At 44.7% G+C, this 15,014-nt stretch overlaps 1 protein-coding gene across 3 annotated transcripts in view; it reads right to left on the bottom strand.

The window, feature by feature from the left end:
* The window catches only part of PHF2 (PHD finger protein 2), a 265,280-nt gene that overhangs the window by 21,777 nt on the left and 228,489 nt on the right, over positions 1-15,014 (bottom strand). For 2 of the 3 annotated variants that reach the window (XM_083156301.1, XM_083156302.1), the window contains exons 14-17: positions 14,332-14,450; positions 11,379-11,557; positions 9,756-9,829; positions 4,693-4,850 (exon numbers count right to left, since the gene is read on the bottom strand). In XM_083156301.1, the coding sequence (XP_083012427.1) occupies positions 4,693-4,850; positions 9,756-9,829; positions 11,379-11,557; positions 14,332-14,450 (530 nt within the window). Of the gene's footprint in view, positions 1-2,418; positions 2,467-4,692; positions 4,851-9,755; positions 9,830-11,378; positions 11,558-14,331; positions 14,451-15,014 lie in introns of all 3 variants that reach the window. The other variant, XM_083156303.1, reaches the window with a different exon arrangement.

The raw sequence follows: 15,014 nt of genomic DNA, 5'->3' as shown, positions 1-15,014 counted from the left end.
GGAGGCCAGACCCGGAATCCTGGGAAAGACCCATAAAAAATGCACAAGGATTGGCATCCCTAGGCTACACTACTTGCTCTATAAGACCACACCCACTTCTCAGGTCAGCAGTATCACACTGCAGATTTATTGACAAATTGTACACAACATATCTAAGATGATTCTGCAAATGGGGTTATAAACAAAACGTGTTCTAAAATTCATTTTACTAAGAGTATAATAAAGGTAACTAAAAAAAGATTGCAACATTTTGTGGTACAGCGGGTGGACGGGGTTTAGATCAACCATGATATGGTCGGCCCGGCTTAGTAAGACACGTAAAGATAGTCAATTACTGACGCTAGCCTAGTGCTACTCGCTACGCGAACAATGCTTCGGGCGCACTCGGCACACTATTCTATTCTAACTCTATGTCCACATGGATAGTAAAGAATGATCCAAGTGGACTGGCACAAAAAATCATGAAAAAGTCTCGATCATGTGTCCCGCCCATCATCCGCCGGTGTGTAACTAGCATTACTGCCGCTCTGGCAGCCGCCGACTAGCTTTATGCCTCTAACTAAACCGGTTCGATAAGGGTGGTCGGCCATACTGTGGTCGATCTAAACCCGTCAATCCAGGTCTGGACATCTTGGTATATAATAGGGGAATTTAATAAGTTGCGAGCTTATTAAATGAAACAAGTGTCACTATACAGATGGGACCACACTCTCCCTACCCGCCAGCATGCAGAACATAGCCGAGAATGGGGCACACGTGCAACTCAGATGTACGTGCCCTGTCAGCTGACTTGCAATGGCGCAGGACGGCGCGATGAGAGTGGCTCCATCTGTATGCTGCACTCAAGGTACATCTAAACTTGAGTATGCACCTTAAGGGACTGATTTAGACCTAGTAGTAGAGAAGCGAATTTCGGCCCCTTTTTCGATGGTGTGGGTCTACTAATGCACATGTGCAGACCCCCGATGTGAGCGCCTTTCGGCAAGAGTTTCATTTGCCGAAGGCGCTTGCACAGTGATTGACAGCCAGGGGACGTTCCGGGGTGAATACCTGGCGTTTCATGGACGTGCCCACAAAAATGGTGGGCACGCCCATAGAAACGCTGGGCTGGCACCAGGGAACGCAATCATTCCCCTGCCAGCTCATTAGCACCCACCCCCAATTCATAAAACAACGTGCAGCAGAAAATAAGTCCTGGGCGACCTTTCAGCTGCAAACAGAAGGAAAGTCCTTCGATGGGGAGAACCCATTGAATGATTGTTCCTCTCTGTGGACGCTTGCGAGCAGAAGTGTGCGATCATAGGAGAATCGGGCGGTGGGGACACATGCATTTGATGGGGTGATGTTAACCTGTTCGCTAGGCTTCGAATATGCACAAACTAGCGAGCAGGTCTGAATTACCCCTAAGTCTAGAGCGACCGAGTCACAAGGGGTAAAGGTGAAGCCACAGCAATTGCCGCCTTGCATCGAATTGAATTGACTCCAATGTATTTAACCTGCAAGTATTTCACTAATAACATAACATTGAGTGACAAAACATTAAGATTTAACATTTACAGTACGGTGTAGCCCAGAAGATGACATATAAGTCTTGTCACATGGCAAATAGGCAGTCAAGAAACATTAAACTACATGTATCCGACTGATATCTGGTTAGCTGATCCCAATTCTGGGAAAATATGCCGATGCCTCATTTGAAAATAATCAGCAGTGGTTTTCTTGATTGCAAGATTGACAAAATATTCCCTAGAATTGTCAGATCAATGGGAGGGATGATTCCAAAATCGTCTGGTTCTACACACCTACTGACATTACAGTAATTGCGACTCTCTATACCTAATCAATTCATCAGCTGTAACGGAGCAAGTACATGCAAATATTTACGTGCATACATTCTATCAACTTAGCAATTTGTTGAATGATATTTTTTTTTGTGCCTTATGTCCTTATTTAACCTGTTTCATTTACAAGAAGAAATCAACACATCACTTCCGAAATGTGCCAAGAAAGCCAGAAATCTGTTCTTGCATATGATCTCCTCTTATTCCCCAAAGTAGTAATTGTGGGGAAATGGACCATCAAACCTGACCAGTCCTGCACAAGAACTGCCGATGGATATATAAAGAGCTTTGTGCAATTGATGAGTGCATTTAAGGATGATGGGCCAGCTTATTCAGACACACTGACGGTTTTACAGATAACGATGCAGAAACACAGAGCATTGTACGATGCACTATCCTGAAATGTACCCTGCATTTCCAATCTATTTATCACAAGGTCATTTTTTAACGGCTGAAAAATTGGTGTATTTTAAAGCAGCGCATTGAGTGTGTTCTACTTAAAGGGAAAATATAATCTCGAAATGATTTAACAATTAGTAAGTAAGGGTGTATTCTCTCTGAGAGCTTGTGTATTTACCTGTCTGTGGACTGCTATTGTTGCAAGGTAATAAAACGTCTCTGTGAGCTGAAAGAAGAAACAGCCTTAATAACATTATTTCCTAGTCATGAACTGAGACGCTCATTCAATACTAAGCCAAGGATCTCTTGCAAGACACAGGAAGGCTAATGGGCTGCGTAAATGGCTCAGCTGACATTCTTTGTTAAAGGGACGATATCATCTGATTTTAGAACTATTCTTATCTCAGGGCAGAACCCAGTTTAAAGAACAAGAGAACATAAAAGCATAAGATATCCTGCACCTATTTAACAGCAATAAATAAAGATGGGATTTTTCACAGTTCTATCTCATCTGTTCCATGTATTTTCCACATGTTTATTAGATAACGAGTTTGCATTTCATCTCCGCTTATTATCAAATCAAAACAATCAATTTCCCAGGCATGCCATGGTTTGGTTATCTAAGTTGGTTCTTATGGACTAAACTAGCTCCAAGATCCTCCCCGACTAGTCTCCCAACCCGGCATAATGCCAGGCAGGTGACATCGCCGGGGCAGCATTGGGGGACAAGAGCATCTCCCAGACGCGGCTTTTACCCCTTTTCCACTGCCCCTGGATCCGGGAGCACCCCGGGTCCAATTCAGGCAACTACCTTGTTTGGATTCGGGATTTTTCTATTTGACACATTTCCACTAGAAAAAAAGCCAGGTAAATGTGCGTCCCCGCACAAAATCCCAGGTTATTTTTGCTAATGGAAAAAGGGTATTAGCAGTAATCCTGACCAACAGGTATCCATTTGGGCAGCTTGTACATCAAATTAGCGGATTGCTATGATGTCTTATGGGGCCTTCACACGTAGCAATTTCAGGCCATTTTCTGAGAAATATTACTTAATTTAACTAGATTGCTCAAAAAATGGCCATACATTGCTGTGTGTGTAGGGGCCATAGTGATGCACAGTGATATCGCCTGGCGATTAATATCCAGCATGCTAAGAGAAATCTATAATCATCGGTGTCAGGGCCAAAGAACACTGGTCCTGACAGATCGCTCAGTGGCAAATCACTGTAAAGCGCTGTGTGCTGAGCAATGATGAGTGTTTTGAGCAATCTAGCATCACTCAGAATGCTAAGCAGCACATCTCCCCATGTGTAGGCCCCATAAGAAGTTCTGCTGGAGCTCTAAATATCCACAGTCAACAAATGTGGCCACTGACCATATATATCAGTGGTGGGGAACCTTGGCACTCTAGTTGTGTTGGAACTACACATCCCAGCATGCCATGCAACAGTTTTAATATGGCCAGATATCAAAACTGTAGCAGGGCATGGTGGGATGTGTAGTTCTTCAACAGCTGAAGTCCCAACATTCCCATCACTGATATATACTAATCCCCATACACACAAGACATTAACGATATGAACGATGACGATATTGTCCACGATATATTGTTCTTATGTTTCAGTGTGTACACTCAATATCTTTAACGATGTGCGCTCCCACTGGTCTTTAACATAATGTACTGTTGTCTCTACATGCAGGTCAATGTTGATTATCTAGGCAAAGGCTGCATGTTGAAGCAGGGGCCGGTGACGTCACTGAACGATTATGTTAACGATATCGTACAGTGTGCATATGTATATTGTTGGCCCGTTCGTTTCGCGGGAATCATTGACGATATCACTCACGGAGCAAATCGTCTAGTGTGTATGGGGCGTAACCCTTTGAGTGCCAAGTAAATTTGCCAAAATAGGTGTGAAAATTGCCAAGCAAACATTTTTGTTCATCTGACCTGTAATGTTTACCTTATATAGCAAATCTAATATTTTACACAACATTTTTTATTTGAATTTGAACAAACTGGCGGTTTTAGGAGATATTTTGCGCATCTCTCATAGAGATGTTGGCACTCAAAGTGTTAAGATATGGGAGTATAAATGTTATGATCAAAGGAAGTTTTTGGAAAGACATCTATATTGATGGTCATTAAGCAAAGAGGAAGACTAGAGGCAAGTTATAAATGTAGAGTTAAAAAAAAACAAAAATGTGTTCTGGCAAAATTTGAAAAAACATATTTGAATAGGTAAAAGTAACAAGAATAGAAATCATGTGTCACAAATATCTGTCTGCAACGCTTCAGTCAGATATTGTCCCTGTGTAGTCTAGATATAGCATGGAACTGGAAGCATCCTCACATATCCAAGCATAGAGACAGAGGCCCTCAGACCCCAATGTATACAAGGAATTCTGGGAGGCACTGTTTATGTGTGAAGTCTGCCTCTCCTTTGCTTACCTATTTGCGTTATAATCCAAACCACCGACTTCTTTACTTGCTTGCAAGAGATCCAGGATACCTCCCGAACTCGTGCTGTCCTTTTTCACTTTGGAATTTCGGGCTGGTTTTGCTTCTGTGTCAATGTGTAGCGATCCCTCATCTGAGGAGTCATCACTCTAAATTTAGAAACAGTTTTAGATAGAAATGAACAGCAGCCCTTCAAGGGATACTTTGTAGTATACCTATAATTTCAGCAACCTTATTCTCTCTGTTCTGTGAAGCCAAGACATTGAGGGTTCATCATCGACCACTATACCCGCTGTTGTCTATTGAAAACTCAGATGCATCATGGAGCACTTAATGTTGTCTTGTCTGTCAAGAATTCAGATGCATCAGAGTACTCAACCATGTCTTGTCTGTTATGGGGCCCAATAGAGCATTATACCTACAGTAGGGGGGTATTTAATCCCCCGCTGCTATTTCCGACAGATGGGCTCATTTTGCTGAGAACGCCGTGGATTGTCGCGCTCTTGGCTGGATCTAGACGAATTACTGCCGTTTCGCGAGGCCATGACCCCTTTTTGCTACTCGGCAGGTGGGACATTGAATACCGTCTGCCGATTTGCTGACGAGCGGGCCAAGAATGGGACAGGGTCACGGCTGTCGGAACGTCCCGACAGTCATGACCTGGGATTGTTTATCCCCCTCCAGTTTTATCCCCCTCCAGATTAATGTAAGATTACTGTAGCCTGTTTCGCCTATTAATATAAATCATGATAAATAACATTTCTATCTTGCCTATTAACCACTTACTGTGCCTTATTCAGACCTCTTTGCTGGCGAACAGGTCAGCATCGCCCGCCGAACGCCCACCCCCCTGCGCAGCCCCTTGTTAGCATGCGAGAGGATGTGTACGAGAACACATCTATTCGCATTTGGCCAAAGGTGAGAAAAATCATTTGATGGATGCAGACCATCGAATGATTTTTCTCCCCTTCAGGAAAAAAAAAAGTCAGTCTGAACTGACTTTTATTTCCGCCGGAGATGGCCGAAAAGAGGACGGCGCTGAGGTCATGTGACACCAGTCGCCCGCCTCGAGCAGGCATCAAACCCGCCTGTGTTCCCAGTGGAATGGCCAGTGTTTTCATGGGGACGCCCATAAAACGTGCAGCGTTCTCCTGCTACCAGCCCCTGCTCTCCCCCTACCCGTGAACACCTCGGCGAGTGCACAGGGCTGAATTCGGCCCTGTCAGATGGTGTCTGAATTAGGCCCATTGTACATTAAATGGCTAATCATTTTTCAATACTTTTTCTGATCAGAAATTATAATTTTTTATGATTCAGTTAACTCAGGAAAACATATTTAACACTTATCGGAATCTATTTTATTTTAATATCTGTAAAAAAATAATTGTTAGCTTTAATAAACACCGGAACATAAGCTATCACTATCGGAACATCACAACCATCAAACATTGCAACTACACGTTCTCTCTGGGGCTCCAGAGAAAAGGTGAGGGTTCCCTGTAACATTTCCACAGTGGCTGCTAATATCTGAGGGTTACCAGGAAACCGGCCACAGACTGGGCTTTCTGACAGGCTGCATCGGATGCCCAGCCTGGTGTGGTTTCATTTGGTGCGACCATGCCAGGCAAGTGATTAAGAATTAATTTAACAATACATCGCAAAAAGTTCTGTTGCTCTTTACAGTTGGAAATAGGGATAAATGAAACTGGGCAGTTACATACAGTCAAAATGGTAGAAGGGCCCTGCTCGTAAGCTTAATAGGCATTCATACAATATGACTGGTGTTCTCTATTACATAATGGTCCACCAGATTGCAAATAATCTTGGTGGGCTGAATGATACGGTGACCCAGCAATGTTGGCCAGGGGCCAGGAGGATGGAAAAGTGAGAGAGATAATAAGTGAGCATGTTTGTGCTGTACAGTGCGGATGTGATTGGACAGGACATACTGTATACATTACAGAGTACACAATCCTGTCTTGTAAGAACCAAAGAGAAACGTATTCAAGTTCATAATCATTTGTGTGTTTATGTATAAGATAATGAGAATCTGCATGTAACTCAGCTAAAGCTGACACTAGTTTAGAGGAACATAGAGGGCCTTATTTTGGCTCATTCTTTCTGTCAAAATCCTTCTTAGATGGACAAAACCATGTGCACTGCAGGGGGGGCAGATGTAACATGTGCAGAGAGAATTAGATTTGGGTGAGTAATTTTGTTTCTGTGCAGGGTAAATACTGACTGCTTTATTTTTACACTGCAATATAAATCTCACTTTGAAGTAAAACCCCACCCAAATTTAATTCTCTCTGCACATGTTACATCTGCCCCACCTGCAGTGCACATGGTTTTGTCCATCTAAGAAGAATTTTGTCAGAAAGAGTGAACTAGAATAACCCCCAGAGTTATTTGATCACTCTACTAATCAGTCAATGACTGTTCACACAGTGGCTGATGCTGATCTAAATATCTACAGTATATGGCTTACTGCATTCATCGAGCATGATTTGGTTTCCATGGAAATTCCCAGGTTTTTTATTTTATTATTTTATTGCACGTTATTTGTATAGCGCACATATATTCCTCAATGCTTTACAGAGAATATTTGAACATTCACATCAGTCCCTGCCCCAGTAGAGCTTACAATCTATATTCCATACCACATGTACACACAAACACACAATCATTCTAGGGTTGATTTTGTTGGGAGCCAATTAGCCTACCAGTATATTTTTGGAATGTGGCAGGAAACCGGAGTACCTGGAGGAAACCCACGCAAGCATAGGGAGGATATACAAACTCCGCACAGTTAGGGCCATGGTGGGAATCTAACCAATGACCTAAGTGCCAGTAATGCTAACCATTACACCGTCCCTGTTGTCCAGTAACCTAAATGGGGTTTTATGCTAATTAGGTTTAAAAAAAAATCTGTGGCAGGGAATTGTGTAGATGTGCTAATAGGGTAAGCTGTGAAACATACATATAATCACAGCCAAGGGTACTCTTTACTTAGAACGGCGCCCACGATTTTGATCGTGGGCATCGTTAGTAAAAAATCTCGGGCATTGAATGCACTAAAAAATCGGGTGCGATGCGACCGACGAGATGCCCGCGATTTCCCATAGGGAACAATGTTAAATATCTCAATTGACCCAATTTTCCTGTTCAATGCCTCAATTGACCCGATTTTTCCATAGGAAACAATGTTAAATGGGCTACAGAGGCCAAATAGGCACCCTGAAGTGTATAATGGCCACCCGAATTGTTAACGCCACCCTACGATCAACGTCAACCCGAAGCGTGGCTAGCACAGCGAGCCCGCGAGGGGCGGCGGTACGCGTCCTGCGACCTTTTCATACCCCCACTATCCACGTCGGCGTGGAGTTGAGAATAGAAAGTGTGGCGAGCGCAGCGAGCCATCGAGCCCGAAGCGTGGCGAGCGCAGCGAGCCCCGCGAGGGGACGCGGACAGCTGTGAAGCCCGCGAGGGGACGCGGATACCTGTGAAGGTATCCGCGTCCGCTCGCCACGCTTCGGGCTCGGTGGCTCGCTGCGCTCGCCACACTTTCTATTCTCAACTCCACGCCGACGTGGATAGTAGGGGTATGAAAAGGTCGTAGGACGCGTACCGCCGCCCCTCGAGGGCTCGCTGCGCTCGCCACGCTTCGGGTTGACGTTGATCGTGGGGTGGCGTTAACAATTCGGGTGGCCATTATACACTTCAGGGTGCCTATTTGGCCTCTGTGGCCCATTTAACATTGTTTCCTATGGAAAAATTGGGTCAATTGAGGCATTGAACAGGAAAATCGGGTCAATTGAGACATTTAACATTGTTCCCTATGGGAAATCTCGGGCATCTCGTCGGTCGCATCGCACCCGATTTTTTAGTGCATTCAATGCCCGAGATGGCCATGATGGGTGCCCTTCTAAAGCAGCCCATACACGCTGCTTTATGGGCGTGCTTTCCGTGCTGTACTAGCACGGATCAAATCGCATTGCATTGCATGTGCACACGTTGTGCATGCAATGCGATGCGATTTGATGAGATCTAGGTACAAAACGTATGTGCAAGCACATACTTTTTGTACTGTGCGATGAGGTGCGCGGGAGCGCGCACCTCAAAGCACACATCGGGTCAGCTCTCATAGCAGCGTGTATGGGCTGCTTAAGTAAAGAGTACCCAGCCAAGATATGAACCATCTGCCTATTACCTACGGTGACAACAGGGTTCATTAGCACAGTTGTTTTACTCATACACAACATAATATAAACAATGGCAAGAACATATAGAAATAATTGTATGTCTTTAACAACACATATACTGTAAACCAAGCATATCCAAACTGTGGCTCTCCAGCTGTTGTGAAACTACAAAACCCAGCAAGCCTTGCCATAGTTTTAGCATTCTCCAATAACAAAACTGTGGCAAGGCATGATGGGACTTGTAGTTTCACAACAGCTGGAGGGCCTGCTGTAAACCATTAAACCAATACAATGGCCAGTATTTAATGCTGTGGACGAGCTGTCACAGCTCACAGGGTCAGTATTCAACTGACCCCCTGCATATGCCGATTTGGAGTATGCAGCCGCCAAAACATAGAGACTGTTTGGGGGAATCCTTGGCGTCCTCTGACAGCGAGGATTCCCCTGGAACATTGAATAGAGTGAGCGGCCGGCACAGGGGTTAAACAGCGAGGAACGCTTGTTTTCTGAGATCCCTGCCGGTTAACCCCCTCGTCGACCGCATTGAATACGAGCCAATGTATCCTTACATTAACAAGTAGGCTTAACGGCAAAATATATTGACCTTCAAAAAGTGATAAAGTGGAGAGTGATAAAAAAACAGCCAATCAGCTCATACCTGTCATTTTTCAAAACCCAACCTGTGACATGGCAGGCAGGAGCTGATTGGCTGGCTGTTTATCACTCTCCTGTTTATCACTTTTTGAAGTTTGATACATCTGGTCTTAAATATGTCGCAAAAAAAGAAGGAAATAGAAAATGCTCTGGTGAGGGCTAGGATGGAAGACATTGCAGTGATAATAAGTTCCTTACCTTATACTTCTTCTCCAGAAGTTTTGGTTTCTTGGGTGGGACAAGTGGAGGGGTCTCCTTGGTATCTGACAAGACTAGAGATATAAATGAAGTTAAATACAATTAAACTTTGTGCCAGGTGGCAAGTGGTGGTAGTAGGGTGGGGGCGAGGTTGTGACTGGGGAGGCAACAAATCTATTATGGAGCATGATCCTGAAATTAAAGGTTAGCATACAGTATCTGCAATATTTTTGATTTCTAAGGGATACTACTATATTAATACTCATACATTACATACTAAGCACAGCATCATTATCAGTTGTCAAAGTGCCTGCAGTAGAGGCTCATTTACATTACTTAAAGCGTTAGATCAATTAAAAGTGATGGCTGCAAGTTACCGATGTTCTGACCATTTCTGTGGCACTGCATTGCAGATTTTTACTTGTACCCCAAAGAAGGATGGGTGCCAGACAGTTTCCCGACAGTCATTACCCCGACGTCCGGATCCTGACAGTCAAAACCCCGACACTCGGGGTCCCGATGGCCACCGGCTAATCTCCCTCGTTGGGGTTCTCGACCCCCACAGAGGGAGAATAGAATCGGCGGCGAGCGTAGCGAGCCCGCAAGGGGCTCTGTTGTGCCCGCCCCGCTGTCTGAGTCCGGCCAGTCGGGATCCTGATGTCGGGCTAATAACTGTCGGGATCCCGACTGTCGGGACCATATATCACACCCAGAGGTGTGATATACTATAATTCTCAGAGAAAAGTACAACTGAACACAACCACTCATCCTCCAAATACAGCAACGATGGGATGTAATAGAGTCCGAGTTTCCTGGAGGTGCAAAACATTGCATTACATTCCTTGTAACAAAATGTCCGAGATCGTCCGGCATCCTGCACCTCTGGCTAACTCAAACTGTATTACATCCCGCCGTAAAGTGTGAAAAAATGCATGAAAATAAAAGTTTACATTAGTTTCAATAACACCTGTCACACCAGTGCAGGGTAATATCTTCACATTGCATTGAAGACTAACATACAGTTTCAGATAAACAGGGCTGCTTTCAGAGATTTTGTTTCCCCTGCATGAGACAGGTGAAGGAAAATCCCTGATAAGCCGTATCTCTTGTGCCAGCTTTTTATGGAAAATATGTTAGCCCTCAGCAAAACAATTACTTACTGTATAGTAAATTATATGTGTATATATATTAACAGGAGTTGGCAGCAGCGATAGCACGAATACGGCAATGCAGCAGGAGGTGACACGCCCCCTGATTACATTTGTGATCCGTGAAGCACCCTAGGACACCTTGGCTACATGACCGTTGGGGTCATGCAAGCCTGCTGCTGCAGCTCCAAACAAGAGACCAGTAAAGAGAGACCATGGCATCAGCACGCCCCAAAAACAGTAGTGATATGCCTCCATTTTGGTAAACTTAGGCTACTAGCACCCCCCCCCCCCCCTCTGATGCCTCCAAACAGCTGAAGACTGTCAATCTCTTCAAATCTGCAGCTGCAATGCATCCAACAACGCATGATTCAATGCACTTCGTTCTAAGGCAGCAAGAAGGAATGGTTGGCCCAACAATATAAGGAAAAATACATCTGTGCTGAACTGTATAAAAAGCAGGAACACCTCTTACATGACAAGTCTCTTTTGGTGGTGTTTTTCTTTCTTCTGATTGGAAACTCATCAATTTTAAGCTCCCCGTCATCAGAGACATATTCATATTCATCCCGGACCGGCTTGTTTTTGTCTTCTTTGAAATTCTGCAGGGAGCCAAAGATGCTCGGACTGTTTTGAGGTTTGCTTGCCTTCGGGCTGTGAAAAATACCCATGTGTTAAAAAGTACAGTCTGCAACCGATGTGTAATCAAAGATGACCACCCAAGTAAGTGTAAACTGAACTCAATAAAGTGTTTCACAACTGTTTCAAGAAAGTACTAGGATGGAATGAAACCGGGGTGTGTAAATGCTTTAATAGTCACTAACAGGCCAAAAGCACCAAGAAAGCAGCACTCCAGAACTGTGAGACATGATACAATGGTCAGTGACAGTGCTCTCCCACTTCCCATACAAGTAGGGCCATGACTGGTGCTTACCGTACAGTAGTTTTACCTAGAGAATGACCGATCACACCAAAAAACTGTACGATGGACTCACCCAGTCGTATCACAAAGTCCTGTAAGAGTTGTTGTCCACCTTTGGCGAAGTGTATTGTTTTGTACATACCACCTTGTCTGACAGCAAACCAGATTTGCTAATAATGACATTTTAGAACCCTGACTAATGTTCCCTGAATTACTAATAAATTGCTAATCGATTACCATTTCAGCTACAGTGAATAGGACTATTAGTGGATATGATGCCATCAAAGAGCAAACAACCTGGTTTTACTTCGCAATAATTGTCATTTTCAAAATACAGGTTGACCTGTCCGAAACGGACACGTGAGTTCATCTTGCATGATATTTCATAAGGCTTCTGTGCATTGGATATAACTGTATTAATACTTCAGAAATAATAATGGGGCCTTATAAACATTATTAACACTTTACAATTGGAAACCAAACCGTAAAAAAAAAAAATGAGATAGGAAAAATAAAACGCAGATATATTGAATGATTTAAAGGACAAATATTCTCTGTGTTGTGCTGCATAATATATTGGCACTATATAAGTAAATAAGAATCATAATAATGAAAAGAAAACAAAAGTAATGAACTGTAGCTGATGTACCTTGCTGAAAAACACAGATACAAATCAGAAAGCTAGATCAAGTCAATTAGTGAAAATGTCAGGGAGGCATGTGCAAACAAACAAATTACAGTTTGCCCGAAGATGAACCTTTAAATGGAAGAGGCTGTTTAGATAGAATACAGAAATCAGACATTATAAGGGGTGTACACACGGTGGGATTTTGGCAGGAGATTTTGACTAGACAGTGGAAATCTCCTAGAAGGTTAGCCCAAATCTCCCAGTGTTTCTCCTGCTCAGATACCGATGTTAAGTCAGTATCTCCTAGCACAGATAAACTGTGCAGGCAAGGCAATTTTGATCATAGACTATCATTAGTAAAGGCAGTGCCGGTGCCGGGGGGGGTGTACCTGTCCTGCGGCTGTGTACATAAAGCTTGCGGCGGCGGCAGCGGGGGGGTTCCTGCAGTCAAGAAATAACGAGCGCTATCCGCCTAGCTGAATCTCAGCCAATCAGCGTGCGGCCAGTGTTTCCACAACAGAATCGCTGCCGCGTAGCCAGGCGGATAGCGCTCGTTATTTCTTGACTGCAGGGACCCCCCCCCGCTGCCGCCGCAAGCTTTATATACACAGCCGCAGGACAGGTACCCCCCGCGGCACGGGGGGGGGGGGGGGGGGGGGGCGGCGAAATGCCGCCCTCCAGTGGCCGGCGCCCTAGGCAAATGCCTAGATTTGCCTAGTGGTGGCGCCGGCCCTGAGTAAAGGACCATACAAACAACAAGTTTGAGCGGCTTTCAGCTCAAAGCCGCCCAGTGTGTATGGAACGGCGATGAGTGGTAAGCTGCGTGCTCCCGCATAATTGACAGGAAAGCCGCTCATCTGCTGGTAATATCAGCAGATGAGCGGCTTGGAGGACGCTATGCAAAGCCGTCCTCTTCCCATTGACGGTGACGTGCAGGGGGAAAGCCGCTCAGTGTGTATGCAGTGTATTCTCCCCACATGCTTGGCAAAATCCATTAGTCAAAATCTCCATTGCATCTGGCCCAAATCTCTTGTGGATATTGTAAAAAAATTGCTTAGTCACAGGGGGGTATGCAATCTGGGATCACGGCTGTCGATCCCCGCCGACAGCTGTGATCCTGGCACGTTTGCGGTCTGATCGACCGCAGAACGACAGGCGGGATTCAATGTCCAGCCTACCAATCAGTGTAAAGGGGGCGTGGCCACGAAAACGGACGTGGATTGGCGTTCTGCGCCAGGATCGCGACAATCCATGGCCGTTATCGACAGAACGGGCCCGACAGCTTCTAAAGTCAGGCCCATTCTGCCATGATCCCAGATCAATGCTGTCGCTAAAGACAGCATTGAATAGGGAGCCGCCTATATTTGCCATGACACATTGCATACCCCCACAATCTCTCAGTCAAAATTGCCCATTATTCAATATCTCACCATGTGTACGGGGCTTAAGGATAATATTACCGGGAAGACGGATGACATCAGTAGCAAAGGTTCATTCAAATGGTTGGATTTATTATTAAGTGCTCAAGAGCATCTACTTTTGTGCCGCCCAGGAATGCCCCCTAGCTAGGTGTTGCAATACGGTGAAATTATGTTAATTAGATCAATTTGTATTCAGCTAACATTACGTGGCTTAGCCTTTATTTATTTATTGTTGTGTTTTGATCTCCAGACACCTTTTCACCACATCGTGCAGTCAAACGGAATGCCATCTAAATTCTTACCCTACGCATTTACATCAAGAGTATGACTTGCAGGCTAACAGATAGTCCACTATCCGGTTTGGTGAGAGCACCTAGATTTAAGATTAGAGCAAAAACAATTGAATGCTAACATCCTGTATGTATAAAAGCAGATTTTATGGCAATGTGTTACATACCTGAACAGTTTCTTGCTGGAGAATGAAAATTTGAATTTACTGTCCTTAATTGCAGAAAATGGATTTTTTTGCAATTTATGTTCCTCTTCCATTTTTAGCAATGAATCAGGCTTGCTGTTCTGAAAAGTAAGAAGGCAAATTATTTGCAATGTGTCCACGTCATTAAGTATTTAGGCCTGATTCATGGATGGGTGGAGATCACAGTACACAGGCTTGACAGTACATGCAGCTACTGTGCTAAAATATGCGGATGGAGCAGGAGGCTTGTCATGTACAGAGACTCCTGCTGTGGGCTTCCGAGATCTGCTCCTGAATCTGTGGACACAGCAATGGATCACTCTGTGGGACCATTGCTCGCCTGAGAAACTTTCTTTGCAGCTCTGTAGCCACAGCCGGGAGATGCAGACTGCAGACCCTGGCACTCTCACAAAAGAGGTGACATGCTTCTGTTCTGTAAAACGGTGCCCAACGCTGGTCCCTCCCCAACCGGGTACATTTCCACGCAAATCCTACCCAGGTCCTCACTGGGGGGGCAGTGTAAACGGGTATGCCGGGTCGTCCGACCCAGCTCCCGTTTACAGCAATGGGGGAGCCCAACCTCCAGACCACAGCACCCTGCGGTCAGTATGAAGGTTGTACTGTGCAGACAGCAGTGGAGCCGGTAATGGAGAAAAAAGATTAGG

Source organism: Crinia signifera, chromosome 8 (genome assembly GCF_055691185.1).
Source record: "Crinia signifera chromosome 8, ASM5569118v1, whole genome shotgun sequence".
In the NCBI taxonomy this organism is placed as follows: domain Eukaryota; kingdom Metazoa; phylum Chordata; class Amphibia; order Anura; family Myobatrachidae; genus Crinia; species Crinia signifera.
Note: the sequence above shows the minus strand (reverse complement) of the source record. Positions and strands in the feature narration are given on the sequence as shown.